The sequence below is a fragment of the Dipodomys spectabilis genome, unplaced genomic scaffold (genome assembly GCF_019054845.1).
Source record: "Dipodomys spectabilis isolate Male_0828 unplaced genomic scaffold, ASM1905484v1 ptg000032l, whole genome shotgun sequence".
Taxonomy (NCBI): Eukaryota; Metazoa; Chordata; class Mammalia; order Rodentia; family Heteromyidae; genus Dipodomys; species Dipodomys spectabilis.
The window spans coordinates 10,350,644-10,367,500 of record NW_024870709.1 but is presented as its reverse complement, the minus strand read 5'-3'; the positions used below and the strand labels follow the sequence as shown (position 1 = coordinate 10,367,500).

At 35.2% G+C, this 16,857-nt stretch overlaps 1 protein-coding gene across 1 annotated transcript in view; it reads right to left on the bottom strand.

Moving 5' to 3' along the window:
* Hspa13 (heat shock protein family A (Hsp70) member 13) overlaps positions 1 to 3,024 on the bottom strand; it is a 10,777-nt gene extending 7,753 nt beyond the window's left edge. Inside the window, exons 1-2 of the mRNA XM_042676888.1 lie at positions 2,949 to 3,024; positions 1,133 to 1,473 (exon numbers count right to left, since the gene is read on the bottom strand). Coding sequence (XP_042532822.1) covers positions 1,133 to 1,473; positions 2,949 to 2,973 — 366 coding nt within the window. The 5' untranslated portion in view covers positions 2,974 to 3,024. The remainder of the gene's footprint in view (positions 1 to 1,132; positions 1,474 to 2,948) is intronic.
* Between the last annotated feature and the right edge of the window lie 13,833 nt (positions 3,025 to 16,857).

Below are 16,857 nucleotides of genomic sequence, written 5' to 3'. Positions count from 1 at the left end.
TACTACACGAGAAACGTTTTCTGAGCAGAGTAGTGAGGATTAAATTTAAAGCCTTAGATTTGCTAACACTTGAGTCATGTCAGTAGTCCTTTTGCATATAGATTAATTTTCAGATAGGGTCTCTTGCTTTTGCCTGGGGTTCTCCTACAATTGGCTGCAACTGCAGGATTGTATTACTATGTCTGGCTTAGAAACAAAAATGTTATACATGATACCATTTTTTCACTCATCAAATGCCAGGTATTACCAAGCAGTAATAATCAGTGGATATAGCATTATTCAAAAAGTAATGTTTAAGAACACATCATCTTTCTGGTGTGCAATCTAGCAAATATAAATCAAAATCCTTAAAGACATTTACACTTTCAATCAATTAATATTACTTTTAGAATTCAAATCATGACATTTTCAGAACTATATAAAGATGTGCATACAAGAATATTTGCTAGGGCTGGGAAGGTGGCTCAGTGGTAGAGCGCTTGCCTTGCATGCATGAGGCCCTGGGTTCGATTCCTCAGCACCACATAAGCAGAAAAAAAAGCCGGAAGTGGTGCTGTGGCTCAAGTGGTAGAGTGCTAGCCTTGAGCTGAAGAGCTGAGGGACAGCGTCCAGGCCCAGAGTTCAGGCCCCAGGACCAGACAAAAAAAAAAAAAGAATATTTGCTAAACAAAAAAATGAGTGGGATACTAAATGTACAGGTAGAAACTGATCAATTAAAGTAACAGTCATCATATATAACTATTTAAGATACTGATGTGATCCTACTAATTGAAATATTGTCAAATTTAGTCAGAAAAAACATATCTAGTAATCGGATCTTTTTATGTGTAAATACTATGTACATACACATACTCAGAGTTGTACACAGAACTTCAACATCCTTCCTATTATTTGAAATTGCTAAGCAGATATTCTGAGGATGAAAAAGCAGGAATACAGTTAAGACCTGTCTTTGATTGTCATGGGAAGGCACTGGGTTACTTCACCTTGGAGCTGCAATGGTATTCCCTGAGATAATACAACTTCCATAAAGATTAAGCAACTTAAGATACAATGATTGCAGTGTGAAACCAACACATAAATTGGAAGTGTACAAGGAAAGTACATTAATACAGACTTCAGATAATCTTACCTTAAATGGGTATCTGCCAATTTCAGCCTCCAGCTCTTCTGGGGTGAAAATCTTACCAATGAATCTTTTGGCATCATATATTGTATTTTGAGGATTTGAATCTGCCAGCTCTAAGCTTTCATATCCCACATATACATCATTATCAGTAAAGGACACCATGCTGGGTATACTGATATGCCCATTTTCATCTGGAATCACCTTTACTTTTCCTGTGCCAGGATAAAACACCCCAACAGAGCAATAGGTGGTACCCAGGTCAATACCAATCACTTTTGGAGTAGGCAATGGTAAATACTGTTGTGCCAAATAGCCAGCCAACAGGAGAGTCAAAACAGCTGATCCTGGAGATAAGCAAAATAAAACATACATCTTATCAAACTACAATATTTATTTACCATTAAAAGGTCTTTTTTTTAATATTGTTCTTTGAAATAAGACTAAAAGTTTTAGTCTCTAAATATTTTATAGGAGCAATAATATTTCTTTTAGACATTTTCCCATAGTATACAATGTTTATAATTAAAGGAACAACAGAAGCAAAACAAAACAAACCCAAAAGACAAAAAAAAGCCCTACATTTGTGTAGTTCACTAATAGTACTAAAACAAAATTTTCAGTACTTGTGTTGATTCTGACAAAAAACATCATATACCTGAAACAAAAGCTAGCAGGATCCAATTTTCTGGATCAATAGTATGTATATTTTAAAGCTTTATGAAGGATTATAATTTTCATTACTAAAATGAAATTCCATTATTGAAATTCTCCCAGCAAAGGCTTTGTCATTATATATAAGGCAAAACTCTTTATCCTCTACAGCCTTCTCCCATTAAAAGGGATAAAATGGATACAACTATTTTTAAAAGTTGTGGAGACGTTAAACTGTCCCTCCAGAACACAGCCTAGATGTTCTATGTATTTGAAGATTAATAAAGAATGGAGAGGTAATACTTAGAGGAAAACTATCAAAGTGGATAACTTTGCTGTCATAAGGGCATCAAGCTCCTTAAAGGCACTTGTTGTCCATTATTCTACACCAGCTAAAGCAGATGAGCAGCAATCACGTACAGAAAAAAACAATCTAAACCAATGGGATGCACACTGTAAACAATGAAGAAAGGCAGAGCTCTGAATTTAGGACCAATCTTATTTGGTTTCCTAAAGACTTTGTTCTATTCCTACTTACACTACCGTTACTTGCCACCCCAAACCTCAACGTGTAAGACAGCGTTAGAAATGGTTAGCTGATCTGCATTGTTAGCGGATCTGCATCAAGACCTGACTCAGAGAAATGAAAAACCAATCTTTAACTCCCACTCTTCAGTTCCATCCACGAGCCCGTTTCAGAACCATTTCATCACGGTTCAGGCAGGAGAAGGCACGTTTCCGAACCGGACTGTGGGGTTAGCCATCAATGCGGCCTACGTCCCTCCGACCACCAGACCTCAGCACCCCCAGAGTCCGGAGCTCGGGATGCAGAGGGACGCCTTCCTCCACCAGGAGTCCTGGAGGTGAGTGCACGTCGTCGCAGCACCCCTAAAGGCCCAGAGGCAGCCAACAATCCCAACCCGAGGTTGGATTAGTCACTGGTAAAATGGCATCCCCAACCCGAGGTCCTAACAAGGACCCCGTTCGGAGGCGCCTACCCCCAACCCCGGCAGCGAGCAGAAACAAACCGCCTCTAAAGACACCTTTCTGGCATTCCTCCTGATGCGGACGCTAGATCCACAAGGTGACACGACTATCCCTGGCGACCGTGGCCTCCTCAGACCACCCGGACGACTGCCATAACGACAGGGAGCCCCGGCGTACTGACCTAAGATCGTCATCTCTCTGGCCATTACACTCCCGCCGAACAGGCTTGGATGACTGTACTAGACGCTAGCCTCCACGCCGCCGGCTGTTCCCAAGCCTTCTGGGAAATGTAGTCAGGTAGCTCTGAAGCAGGTGGGAAAGTCACCACTTCAACCACAATACAGACTTCAAGTACCGTGAGGCTGCGGAGCCTAAAAGACTTTGCGTCAGCCACTGCTAGTGACGACAGAAACTCTGTGAATGACGAGCCAATCAGATTGAAGTGGAGCGCAGCGAGAGATTAAAAAACCAAAAGCTGGCACGTAATCAAAACTGAGGCTCTGCAGGCCAATTACAGGTAGAGTCTCTTTAGCCCCGCCTCTCCGCTCTGAATTCTGGGAAATGTAGTTCCGGTCTGTCCCTTTGTGAAATGAGGAGGTAGGATAAAGATGCTTTAGGCTTTGAGGTCTCCCCAAGAAGGCCCGGGCTTGAGCGTTATTCTTTCATTCTACTTCCTTTTAAAGCCAGTTCCTTTGAGATCTTTATTCATTCAAGGCAATGACCCAGAATGAGGACTTGTGCCTTTCTACTGCATTGCAAACAGCTCTGAAACTCCCGATAGGACCTTCAGGTCAACACTTTTGTTCGAATTCATATACTCATCAGTGAGTGTGATTTGTCTAAAAGTGCAGAGACACGTTTTTTTCTAGTATTACCATTAGTAAAATGTACCGTTAAGAACCTAAGCAAGAGTCAAACCTGGTGTCAATAAGTCAACTTGCTGTTGACCTATTGGCTTTGTAGATAGCAGGTGGTGGGGGGAGGGGGAGGGCTGTGGGTGGGTGTTGTGTCTGTGCCAGCCCTGGGGCTTGAAGTCAGAGCATGATCTCTGTCTCTAGCTTTTTTGTTCAAGAACACTACCATATAAGTCACGGCTCCACGTTTTGCTTTTGTAGTTAATTGGAGAAAAGCGTTTCAAGAACCTAATGGCTGCTTTGGCCGGCTTCCAGCTAGGATGCTCAAATCTCAGCCTCAGGCGTGAGCCACTGGCACCAGGCTTTCCTACCTGATTTTTAAAGTAAGCGTTCAACTCAGATTTTTAGGTATAAAGATAATTTGTACCAGCATTGATGGACAGTTGCTACATGCTAAGCCCCATGATATTATTAGTAACAAGAAAGGAGGGACAAGGTAAACACAAAAATGCAACTTTGTATACCATATGACATTATTTACAGTGTGAAGAGAGGAAGAAACAGAATTGAAAAAAGTTTATCATTTTTGTCTTTTATAATGTTGGTTCTGGGAAGTGGCGCTGTAGCTCAAGAGCACTCGTCTTAAGCTGAAGAGCTGAGGGACAGAGCTCAGGCCCAGAGTTCAAGCCCCATGACCAAAAAAATAAATAAATAAAGAGTGTTATAATGTTGGTTCTGGGTTTTGAACTTAGGGCCAGGCAAGTGCTCTACCACTTGAGCCACAGCTCCATTTCTGGTTCCTGGGGATTATTTGGAGACAAGAGTCTCAAATACTCTCCTGCCTGGGCTGCTTTTATAGCAAATAAAAACATGAAATTTATAGAAGCAAATTAAAAATAAAAGAATCAAGCTTTCAAACCATCCCAAAGCTATAACAATACATTTAAGTAAAAAACACACTACATTCTTGGGTATACAACTCAATAAATTTATTATAAAAACATTTAAACATTTAAAGTAAAGGGAGCTATTACACTATATCTCATCTAGATTCATTTTTATGCCTATTTCTACCCATTTCTCACTACATGGAAACAAATGGAAGGTATCTTATTTTTAAATATTTCAGTAGAGTGATCTAACAGATAATTTTAACAATGTAGGGACAAAAAAAATGTTCATTCCAAATGTTAAATTTTAGTTTCTGCTAAGAAGAAATGTCAAGGCTGAAGTTTTGATTGTGCTTTTTTGCTTGAATTTGAATTAAAATCCAAATAAAGTTATCAATTTGAAATTTTAAAAATTATTCCTAAAATGTTTGCACCTGAATTTACCAATCTGTGTTATAACTGTAAATTTATTATGTAAGGTGGAATCATTCCTGTCACATCCTACTAAATAAAATGGGATCTGAGGCCACAGGAAAGAGAAGAAAGCACTGAGACCACACAGAATTGTTCAAGAAATTAGCACACAGAATACATCCAATATTAAAGCCTAGATTTTAAAGAAAGACTGTTTCTATGAATGGCAGCCCTACCAAGTATGACTTTAAGATTCCCTTTCACAGTCTTCTTAACATATGTATACTGGATTGCAATCCAGTCTTTATTCTCAAACAAAAAAAATTCTTTGCTAAATATTCATCTCTATATTTTTCATTGACTTTGACATCTTTGTTATGTCTGTGTTTCATGGATGTCTTACCTAATTAATCTGCTTTTCCCTTTGGTTAAATGGACTTCTATCCACAAAGTACCTCAGAATGTGACCTCATTTGGAAATAATGTTACAGTTGGTTGTTATAGGGTTATACTCAAATAGAGATGCTTCTTTTGTTCCAATAGTATTGGTATTTCTTTAAGAAAACAGCCCTGGGAGCTAGGTGCCAGTGGCTCACACCTGTAATCCTCTCTATTCAAGAGGCTAAAATCTGAGGATCATGGTTCAAAGCTGGCCAGGCAGAAAAGTCCACATACATAGGAATATTAAAATATTTCAACATGATTGATTTGGGCAAAGAGATTTGGGTAGATATCAAATAGAAACAATAAAAGTGTCTGTCAGTAGGTGAGTGGATATGTAAATTATAACATATCTTTAGAACAGAATACTACTCAACAAAAGAAAGACTTGCAGAAACATTCAAGTTGAGTGAAAGAAACCAAGCTCAAAATAATTCATACTCCATGATCATATTTTAAGATTCTCTAGAAGGAAACTCAAAAGCCCAGAAATAGAAAGCAGTGGGATACATATTTTGGGGACAATAGAATATTTGTGGAATACAGACTTTCTGTGTTTTCACTTTGGTTATAGTTACAAAAATATATGTGTATATTTAGGTGTATGTTCACATAAATTTACATATAATAAAAAAGCAACAAAACATACGTTGTGTGTCTGCCCATGTCCAGTAGTAGAATGTTCAGAAATTGTGCTGTTCTTTGTGGTTCTTATGCAAAGATTTGGTTTAAAATTTCAAATAAATTGGATTGAGTTATAAATGACATATAATAAAATATATGTTTTGTTGCTTAGGGTAGAATTCTTTTCCATAAGGTAGTTAGATATTACCTTACCAACAAATTAAGGTCCTACCCAAAACGTAGAATATAATGCAGCCATAATAAAATGAATTTCATTTGTATTGTGGTCCAAAGATCATTGTTGTGACTAGATTTGAAGCCTGTTGTAAACCCATTTGATTTTAAATTTAATTTTTATAATTAGCTTTACTGTATTTTATATTTCCACTTCCCTTTCATCGTTGAATTATTGGATATTGAAAAGTATGCCCATTAATTCCTAAACATTTGGGCATTTCCTGTTTTCTTTTCCTTGGTTTTTTTTCCTGTTTTTATTTTTGTCAGTTGTGGGACTTGGACTCTGGGCATGGAAACTGTCCCTGAGCTCTTCAGCTCAAGGCTAGCACTCTACCACTTGAGCCACAGCACTACTTCCAGTTAACTGGTGGTTAATTAGAGATGAGAGTCTCATGAACTTTCCTGCCTGGGCTGGCTTTGAACTATAATTCTGAGATCTCAGCCTCCTGAGTAGCTAGGATTACAGGTGTGAGCCACTAGGGCCAGCTTCCTTGTTATTTCTCACATAATTCTGCTATGGTTAGATGACATATTCTGTATAATTTCAGGTTTTAAAAATGCATTTCAAATTGCTTTATTATTTAAATGTATTCTATTTTGGCTAATATTTTATGACTGAAATGTGTGTTCTATAGTTGCTAATATATAATTGCTAAAATGTAATATTTTAGAAATATGACTTGAATATTATTTAGACTTATTCTAATCTCAATGCTATATTGTATGTTCTATTTGTTACTAAGAGTATTATGATAAAAATATCCATCAATGATTATAGATTTTACTGACGCTGTGTGTGTGTGTGTGTGTGTGTAAACTATGGCAATTTTTGCCTTGAAGTTCTGGAGGACATACAAATTTAAGAGTACAATCCTTATATAATCATGAAATATTAATTTTTGTATATAATAATAGCTCTTGCTTTAGTATTTACTTTGTCTTTAATAACCAAGATTGAGTAAAAAAAAAACACTCATGGTACTTAATACTTACACAACACTGAGAGGAATTGTCTTCTTCTGTTTTGTAACCATCAGATGCATTATTTCTGAGAACAGTTTCTCATGTATGTGACTGATGCTTTGCTTGCTTTATCCCAGTTCCACTCCTGCCTTATCTGATATTATTATAGTAACTCAAGCTTTTCTTTCATTTTTTTCCATCTTATATCTCCTTATCCAGTTGTGTCCTTAAATTTAAGTGTCTCCTCTTAATAATATATGATTGGCTTCAAGCCTTGTAAATTTAAATTCTTTGAAGAAGTCATATCTATATTAAAGATCTTAAGGGGTATTTGTCTGACTAGAGCACCATGGTTCTAGAGAGAGGAAATATTGAGGATACCAAAATTTCTTGGCCTTTTTTTATATCCAGCCTTTTCTTTCGTTAGTACTTGGACTCCAGATCAGAATTAGTGGTTGCTGCTAGTGTTTTACTACTTGTGCAAAACCTCTGGGTTTAGTTCTTTTTTTAATATCCAGCTTCATATTATTGTCTCTCAGATAGGTTTTCTCTTTCCTTGTGATGCAGATCGACTAAGGACAAATCAACTCTGGTCAATTGGAATGTTGGATACATATGTCCTGTATTTCCATTAAAATTAAATGTAGATCTTCTTTAAAGTAGAGAAGCAACTTGTGTTTCATTGAAGTTCCCTCTTGTGTGGGGAGGACAACCAACACTAACGTGGAGGTCCTTGGAGATTCCAGTATTGGGGATCACCCAAAGATCCGCTAATTTCTTTGTCCTAGCAGAGATTTTTGCTTAGGTCTAGCTGCATCTTTAGGAAGGGCACAGGTTTCTAAATGCGACAGTAAATAAAGCTGTTATATTCATTCTTCTTTGCTTCCTCACTGTATTAATTTCTAATCAGTTGAGTGGAGATTATAGCTTTTCTCTTCCATTCTGCATTCTACTCAGAGGTTGAAATAGATATTTTAACTTGTTTGTTAATGAAAGTGGATGGTTAAATACTGGGATGAAATGGACTTTTATATCATATTCAGACTCCTAAAAGATGACAGAAATAGAGGAAGGGTAATTAATAAAGTATTATAGTGATTTGCACATTGTACTATCTCAATAAAAACTTTTTTACAACTAATATATAATAATAAAATATTTTTAAAGTGGCAGGTCTACAGGAGGATTAGATAGAGGATATGGTATACATGGCAGTCATATGTCTAATTACATGACTTATTATAATGGATTAAAAAAAAGTACTTGTTAATAGGTACTCCCAAAACATAGGGAAGATTAGGAAGTAATCTTTGTTGTATGACACTTTATAGATCAGAGCTACATTTATTATGGGCACTTAAATATATTTGATGACAGAGAAAGACTAAATATAAGAAATAGAGTTTCACTGTATACACCTATAGACAAGACCTTTGGTTAAGTCTTAGAGACAGCAGCTTAAATATGAAAACTATGTCTAGTTCATTTTACTATTTTTGTACCATGTCTTGCCTAGAGATTAGATGCTTTTGAAGGAGTGATTGAATGGAGGTCTATTGGGGTAAGCCATCATAAATATTTCTAGTGTTGTTAAAATAATTGCATTTTTTATTTATGCTATATGTGTGGACTGATTGTTTATATTCTGTCAAATAGTATATCTTGGGCAATTTTTACTTACACTAACAATAGCTTAGCAGTTTATATGAATAATAATTTTTTTAAGTTTTTCATCATGAGCTGCAAAGTAGTATATTTAACAAGAGATATAATAATTTCACCATCTTTTATCTTGTTTAATGCAATTTGTGTCTTCTGCCAAGCAACTAATCATTCAGAGGTCACACTTCCTTCAAGTTGAAGATCAAAAAAATGATGCATAGGAGACAAATCACTTCTTTCTGGACTGCCTATCATTAATAATGAATTAGCATTTGGATATGTATTATTTAAGGTCCTTTTAAAAATTATACAAGTCTTTGACCTGTTATCTAGTTTATTTAAATCATGAATAAAACATAAAATAATAATAGTTACCATTTAATAGCTGGTTTATATGTATTACAAGCTTTACTTCTAAAATGAATTTTAGAGGTGGATTAATACGTTCTTTTTACAAACAGGAAAGTAAGATTTAAGAGAGGTGGCTAGGGCAGAATTTAAAATTAGGACTGCTTTATTAAATACAATTCTCTTTACTTGTTTTAGTCAGTTTGGACTAGCGTAATAAATATCATACACTGTTGATGAACAAATTTCCATTCCTATAATTCTGATTGCTGGGAAAAAGCAAATGTGTGTGCGTGAAAAAGATACAGAGAGAGAGTAGGGGGGGAGAGGGAGAAATCTTATTAAGCCACAGTCCTATCAGATTACAGCCCCAAATTTATTACCTAATTTAACCAATTTCTCTCCTGAAGAGATCGTTAGATGATACAGTCACATTTAACATTGGAGATGAGATCTCTAACAGATACATTTTGGACAAACACAGTTCAATCTATCAGATTCTTTGTTTAATAAGTTTCTTTATTGTAAAAATACTGTACAGAGGGGTTATAGTCACATGAGCAAGATAATGAGTACATTTCCTATCAAGCATTGTTGCCTCCTCCTTTGTTTTTCCCCTACCATCCCTTCCTTCCCACCTCCACAACTATACTCCCCCACCTCCCCACCCCACCACCATCCCCAGCCACCTAAATTGTAAAGTTCGTTTTTCAACATGGTGTCTTGTACATCGAATTGTTACAATAGGTCAACCTGTATCCCTATTTAAGCATTTTGTTTTTTCCCCCTTCCTTCCCCAAATTAGAGAAGTGTATATACAAGATGCAGGGCAGCAGAATGGTAAAAACAGGGGTTATGCTGTGGGGGAGAAATATACAAAGAAACAAAAAAATCACATGGTACCTTATAAATACATTAGAAACATAGCAAGCAAGAAAAAAAAAAACACTTGTGTCCCTATCTTGGGGTTCATTTCATTTAACATCATCTTATCTGGTCATATGTGCATAGCTTTTGACCGTTTCTGCTTGTCCCAGACATATACTAGTTATTGCAAATAAGGAAAACCATGGGACCTATGTTTCTTTGGGCCTGGCTTACTTCACTCAATATAATTTTTTCCAAGTCTTTCCATTTCCTAACAAATGAGGCAATGTCATTCTTTCTAATAGAGGCATAGAATTCCATTGTGTATAAATACCATTCATTCATCTACTGAGGGGTATCTGGGTTGGTTCCATATCTTAGCAATGGTAAATAATGCTGCAATAAACATAGTTGTGCTGGTAGCTTTAGTATGGTCTTGTTTGTGATCATTTGGATAAATGCCCAAAAGTGGGATTGCTGGGGTCATAATGGAACTCTTTGTGGAGTCTTTTGAGGAACCTCCCTACTACTTTACAAAGTGGTTGGAAAAGTTTACACTCCCACCAACAATGAAGTAAGGTTCCCTTCTGTCCACATCCCCTCCAGCATCTGTTGTTATTAGAGTTCTTGATTATAGCCATCCTAACTGGGGTGAGGTGGTATCTCAATGTTGTTTTGATTTGCATTTCTTTCATGGCTAGGGAGGTTGAGCATTTCTTCATGTGTCTATTGGCCATTCTTTTTTACTCTTCAGAGAAGTTTCTCTTTAAGTCTTTATCCCACTTATTTATCAGGCAATTGTTTCTTTGAGGATTAAATGGTATGAGATGTGGCTTTATAATTAGCATGGCTATAATTTTAAAATAATGATGAAATGATTTAACATCTTGACTTATCCTTAAGTTGTCTTTTGTGTGTGATTTACTTTGTGATCTATAATTAATAACGCAATGAGTAACTTTTTGATCCATAATAATATTTGTTGAACTGAATGTCACCACTAAAAATAATTTGATGCTCATATAGATTTGTGTTTTTGAATGATTTTAAATTCTGGTCTCCACAATTATGCCTTATTTCCAATACAACTTAAAAATTTAACTTTTCTTAATAGCCTCTTTAGAATTTAGGTAAGACTTTATGCCTAAGTAAACTAGTTTTCTAGACTTAATTTGCCTTATGATATGGAACTACAGTAGTTCAATTGGCTTTTGTAACTTTCATCAAAACATTATTTTTCAATACAGAAATTCTGTAAGTTAGACTAGCTAGGAGCTAAATATTCCACATTATAGAATGTGTCAACATGCATCTGTTTTTAGGTCATTTTCTTTTTACAACCAAAGAAGTTAAGAAATTAATTTAAATTAAGAAATTTGATATCTTCAAAGTAGTTAAGTTTTTCTTAATATATTTATGTCCCTCAACTGGGGTTTGGCAGAAAGGTACACAATAAAAACTTCACTGAAAGCCAAAATGAAAGCACTTTATAGCCTTAGCTATATACAGGTTCTATAGCAGGGAAAGAAGGAAAGAGATGTAAAAATCTTTTTTGGTCTCTTGGTCCTACAGCAAATGATCTGACTCAAATATTAAAATAGTGGTTTTGACTCAAATTTAACCAACTTGGTATTTTACCGAATAGCTCTTTTGGTGCAAGCTAGGATTCACTGGACTGTGATGAAGCAGAGTTAAGGTGTATTGCACAGAACAGGAAGAATACTTGGCTAGCTATTAGAAGAGTTCCAGGTCTCTGTGACATTGTCTTCACGATTCTTCCATGTAATCACTGATTACATCTATTTAGCAAAGAAAGCTTGGAGATTTGCTTTTACTTCAAAAATATTCTGTCTTCTCTCCCATCCCTTTCTCCCTTTACTCTTTCCCTTTTTTTGTGTCAGTCATGGGGCTTGAACTCTGGGCTTGGGCACTGTCCCTGCGCTCTTCAGCTAAAGGGGAGCGCTCTACCACTTGAGTTACAGCACCACTTCCGGTTTTCTAGTGGTTTATTGGTGATAGGAGTCTCACAATCTTTCCTGCCTGGGCTGGCTTTGAACCGAGATCCTCAGATCTCAGCCTCCTGAGTAGCTAGTATTACAGGAGCCTGGCTCCCTTTTTTTTTTTTTTTTAATCAATCCTTTCTTCTTCCTTCCTTCCTTCTCTGCTTCTGTATTACAAATATTTACTTTATACACATTTCCAAGGCACCATGAATATAATATGGATTAAAAATAGAAGGAATTCTGAATTTGGGGAGCTTTATAGCCTAGTTGGAGGATCCCAGACATTTAATAACTACTTGATGAAATAGTGATTTAATTTCACACCTGATAACTCCTTCAAGAAATTATTTACATTGTTAGAGAGGAAGGTTTGGGGTGCTATTTCATCTTTTCATTCACAACATTAACCTTTTTATTTTTTGCAGTGCTTAGGATTGAACCAGGGCCTCATACATTCTAGGTAAGTACTTTAGCACTGTAATATATCAACAGCCCCTATTTTCCTTACAAATTAACAATTTCTTTTTTTTTTTTACCTTTTTTACTGTAATGAAAAAGATTAATGTAATTGATGTGGGATTATTTCCATGAAAATAATACTTTTAAGTTAAAATTAAACTTTAAAATATATTTTTATTAAAACTAGTTAGCATGTTTATCAAATTTATCTTTTTCAATATTCTAGGGCTAGGTTAAGATTATTTAAGTGCCATCTACTTTAAGAATGTCAAATATTAGCACCGAGTTGTTTTATTCATGAAGATGATGAGCTCACAGGATTAGGCAAAATATAATGATGACCTAGATTTATCCTTTATAATGAAATTTTTTCCTCTAAAATTTGGGCCAGCTGAAACCATTTTCTATATAGAGACTATTGTAAAAAGTTGAACAACATAAAAATATGTAAAATTACAAAGAAAAAATTTCTAACAATGGTATATGCTTTCTTTACTTTGTTTTCTGCATAGACATTCCTAATATAGCTTGACTTTTTTTATTGTTGTTGGTTATGTTGTTTTTGTGGGTGCTGAGAGTAGAGTTTGAACTGAGAATTTCACATACGCTAGACAGGGCTCTGCCACTTGACTCATACCCCCTAATCCTTTTGCCTTTGTTATTTTACAGATAGCGTTTTCTGCTTTTACCCACACTGTTGTTGGACGGTGAACCTCCTACCTACTTCTCTCAAAGCACATAACTGTAATTACAGGTGTAAGCCACCTTATGTCCGGCCATAGCCTGGGCACGGTCCCTCAGCTCTTCAGCTCCAAGCAAGAGCGCTACCACTTGAGCCACAGCACCACTTCTGGTTTTCTGGTGGTTAATTGGAAATAAGAGTCTCAGGGATTTTCCTGCCCGGGTGGGCTTCCAGCCGTGATCCTCAGATCTCAGCCTCCTGAGTAGCTAGCATTACAGGAGCGAGCCACTAACGCCCGGCCTTTTTTTTTTTTTTTAAATCAAGAAAAATGGATATTATGTACATTCTTGCATAATCTGCTTTAATCACCTCACAAGTTGTGGGTATCTTTCCTTGTTCTTATGTGTAATAAGTCTTTTATCCACAAAGTTTTTTTAATGAAATAATTCCCTTCTTAATTTCTAGCCTTTTGTGGTTGCTATATACATTTGTAATATTTCTGCATCTGTTTTCTTTTTCAGAAGTTTTTTAGGTATGTACTAGAATTTAAAACTATTTGCATTCAGAATGTTGCCAGATATTGCCAATTTGTCTTTCAAAAAGCTTTAAAATTTATATTCTTTTTTTTTTTGGGGGAGGGGGGTCCGGTCATGGAGCCTGAACTCTGGGCCTGGGCGCTGTCCCTCAGCTCTTCAGCTCAAGGCTAGCGCTCTACCACTTGAGCCACAGTGCCACTTCCAGCTTTTTTGCTTATGTGGTGCTGAGGAATCGAACCCAGGGCCTCAGGCATGCAAGGCAAGTGCTCTACCACTGAGCCACCTTCCCAGTCCTGAAATTTATATTCTTACATGTAGATTTGTGTGCCCTCTTGTCTTCTTGCCAGTGCTAGTCATTATTGTTGTCTGGCCATTTAATTAGGGCAAGAGGATTTTGTCATCTTATAGTTGGATTGCATTTGTTTATTGATGAGGTCAGATGATTTTAATTTATATTTATTTAGAGGATTATTTATTTATATGCTTTAACTCTTATTTTATCTCTTATTTTGTAGATATTTGTTATTTATGTTCACATCAAAATTGTTTGAATTGTATTGTTTGTGATTGCTTTTCTAGCAAATCATTTTTTTAGTCTTTTGTTTATGCCACCTTTTGTTTTTAATGTTGACGTTCTTAGAATTTTAAGGTTAATAGTATAAGTTAGAAAAGACTTCCAAAATTCAGATTTAAGTAGTTCTATATTTTCTTCTTATATACTTATTGTAAATTTATTTTTACATTAAAACTCTATCATGAGTATATATTATAATGCATAGTATGAAAGCAATATTGAAATGTATTCTAAAATGAGTGATTATAAAAATAGGATTAAGCAAATAACTTGTTCTAATTTGATATGGTTTTATATAGTCCAAGTTGGTCTTAAATTCATGGGCTCTGCTTATCTTTCCACATCAGCCAGTAGACTTAGCTGAGAGTACAGGTATGAACCACCACACTTGTACAGATGCAAAATGTCCATACATATATAAATTTTTCTTTGGCATCTGTGTTTCATTAATTGGGTTATTAACATCAGCTATGTACTGTTTTGTTGACTACTATACTATATTATATACTTTGTATTTAATCTTCATTTTGACAAGTTCTTTTCTGTGTTTTCATTGACTTACTTTTCTCCAAGGACTTAAAGTCACTTACTTCCTTTTACTCCTCTCCCCCACAAAATACTTTAGGAGTTAGATTAATAATTTACATTTAAAATGGGTGCTGGCTTCTCACACCTGTAATCCTAGCTACTCAGGAGGCTAAGATCTGAGGATCATGGTTTAAAGCCAGCCAGGGCAGGAAAGTCTGTAAGACTCCTATCTCCAATTAACTACCCCTAAAAAACCAAAACCAAAAATAAAAAACAAAAAACACACAACACACAAAAATCCATGAAGTGGAGCTGTGGCTCAAGTGGTAGAGCACTAACCTTAAGCAGAAATGCTATGGGACTGAGCCCAGGTCCTGAGTTCAAGCTCCAGGACCAACAAGAAAAAAAAAAAAAAAACACCAAAAAATAAATTAAATTTATGTATAAGTTTAAGGACAAAACACACATCTTGACAGCAATAACATTTCCATGTAAGAACAAGGTATGTTCCACATTCAGTAATACTGTTTTATTGTTTCCCTCAAATAAATATTGATATTTCTTATTAATCTTATATAACATTTTATGATATAATGATCTGAATCTGATCATTCACCCTTCTGTGAATTTCTATTCCTTCAATATCTTCTCTGACCAAAATGCAATGAAAATACAAATCATCAGTATAGAGAGAACACTTGTACAAATTTAAATGCATACTTTCAACATCCAGTACTATTTATTGAAAGAAAAAATTAATAGAAATTGGAAAATAGAACTCAATAGTAAAAATACCTTATAACAAAACTTGTAAATTGTAAAGGGCAATTTATAGAATTAAACATGAATGTGCCTTTTTTGATAGCTCATATAGCCTAAGTTTTAATTTTATACTTTAAATTTTTTCCATCTAAATAATATGCAGATCTTTCCGTAGAACCTTTAATTCAAAACTGTATGAATAAAATAATTCTGAGACATATAGTTCCAACTTAATTGAACTAGCATTGAGCTATCTTTATAGATTTATGTGACTTAGTATGTTGTTTTGAGTAGCTCTATTCTTGTTTCTAATATAATTGTACCAACATTCTCCATGACTTAGAAATATAAGAAGTGTTGTACAGCTTCATCCAACAATGCCATTCTATTTTCCAGAATGTTTTTTAACCAACTTATACTCCTATCAATGATTCAGAATAAATTTAACCACATGCAAACCAACATTTAGCATTATCATACTGATCAGATATTCTAATCTGATCAAATGATGTATTTTATGATGTATATATAATAAATATCTGATTGTTAGCATTATTGAATATTTTCACATTTATTCTATATTGTATTTTTATCTGTAAATGTAGGTATTTATGTACATTTGTGTATTTTCCTAGCGTACTTCCCCCCAATTTATTTGGGTAGTTATGAATTTTGAATACTAATATTTTATAGGTTCTATGTGTCACAAATGTCTAATTGGTTCATAACTAGAATATTTTTGTAATTTTTTAAGCTGACAAAGTCTTAATGATGGAATATTGTTAGGTTTCTTTTTAACTAGAACTTTTTGCATCTTTAAAATGAATAGCTTACCTGTGGTCATTCATTAATTCTACGCTACTTTCGTTACCTTTCAGATTATAATCTTTCATAAACTTGGAATTGATTTGTGTGATCTGGAATTAGGATTCTGTTACTCCCCCCCCCCCCACACACACATATATTGATTAGCCTAAAAATGTCTACCAGCAGTCCATAATTTCTATAATATTTTAAATGGACTTTTCTATTATATATATTCAATTTCAGTAAAAATAGATCTATACCTGAGGGTTTTTTTGTGTGTGTTTTGTTCATCAAATGATCTAATTTTTTTTTCTTTAGAAATAGTTTAATGTTGGGGCTGGGAAGGTGGCTCAGTGGTAGAGCGCTTGCCTTACATGCCTGAGGCCCTAGGTTCGATTCCTCAGCACCACATAAAAAAAAAAGAAAAAAACTGGAAGTG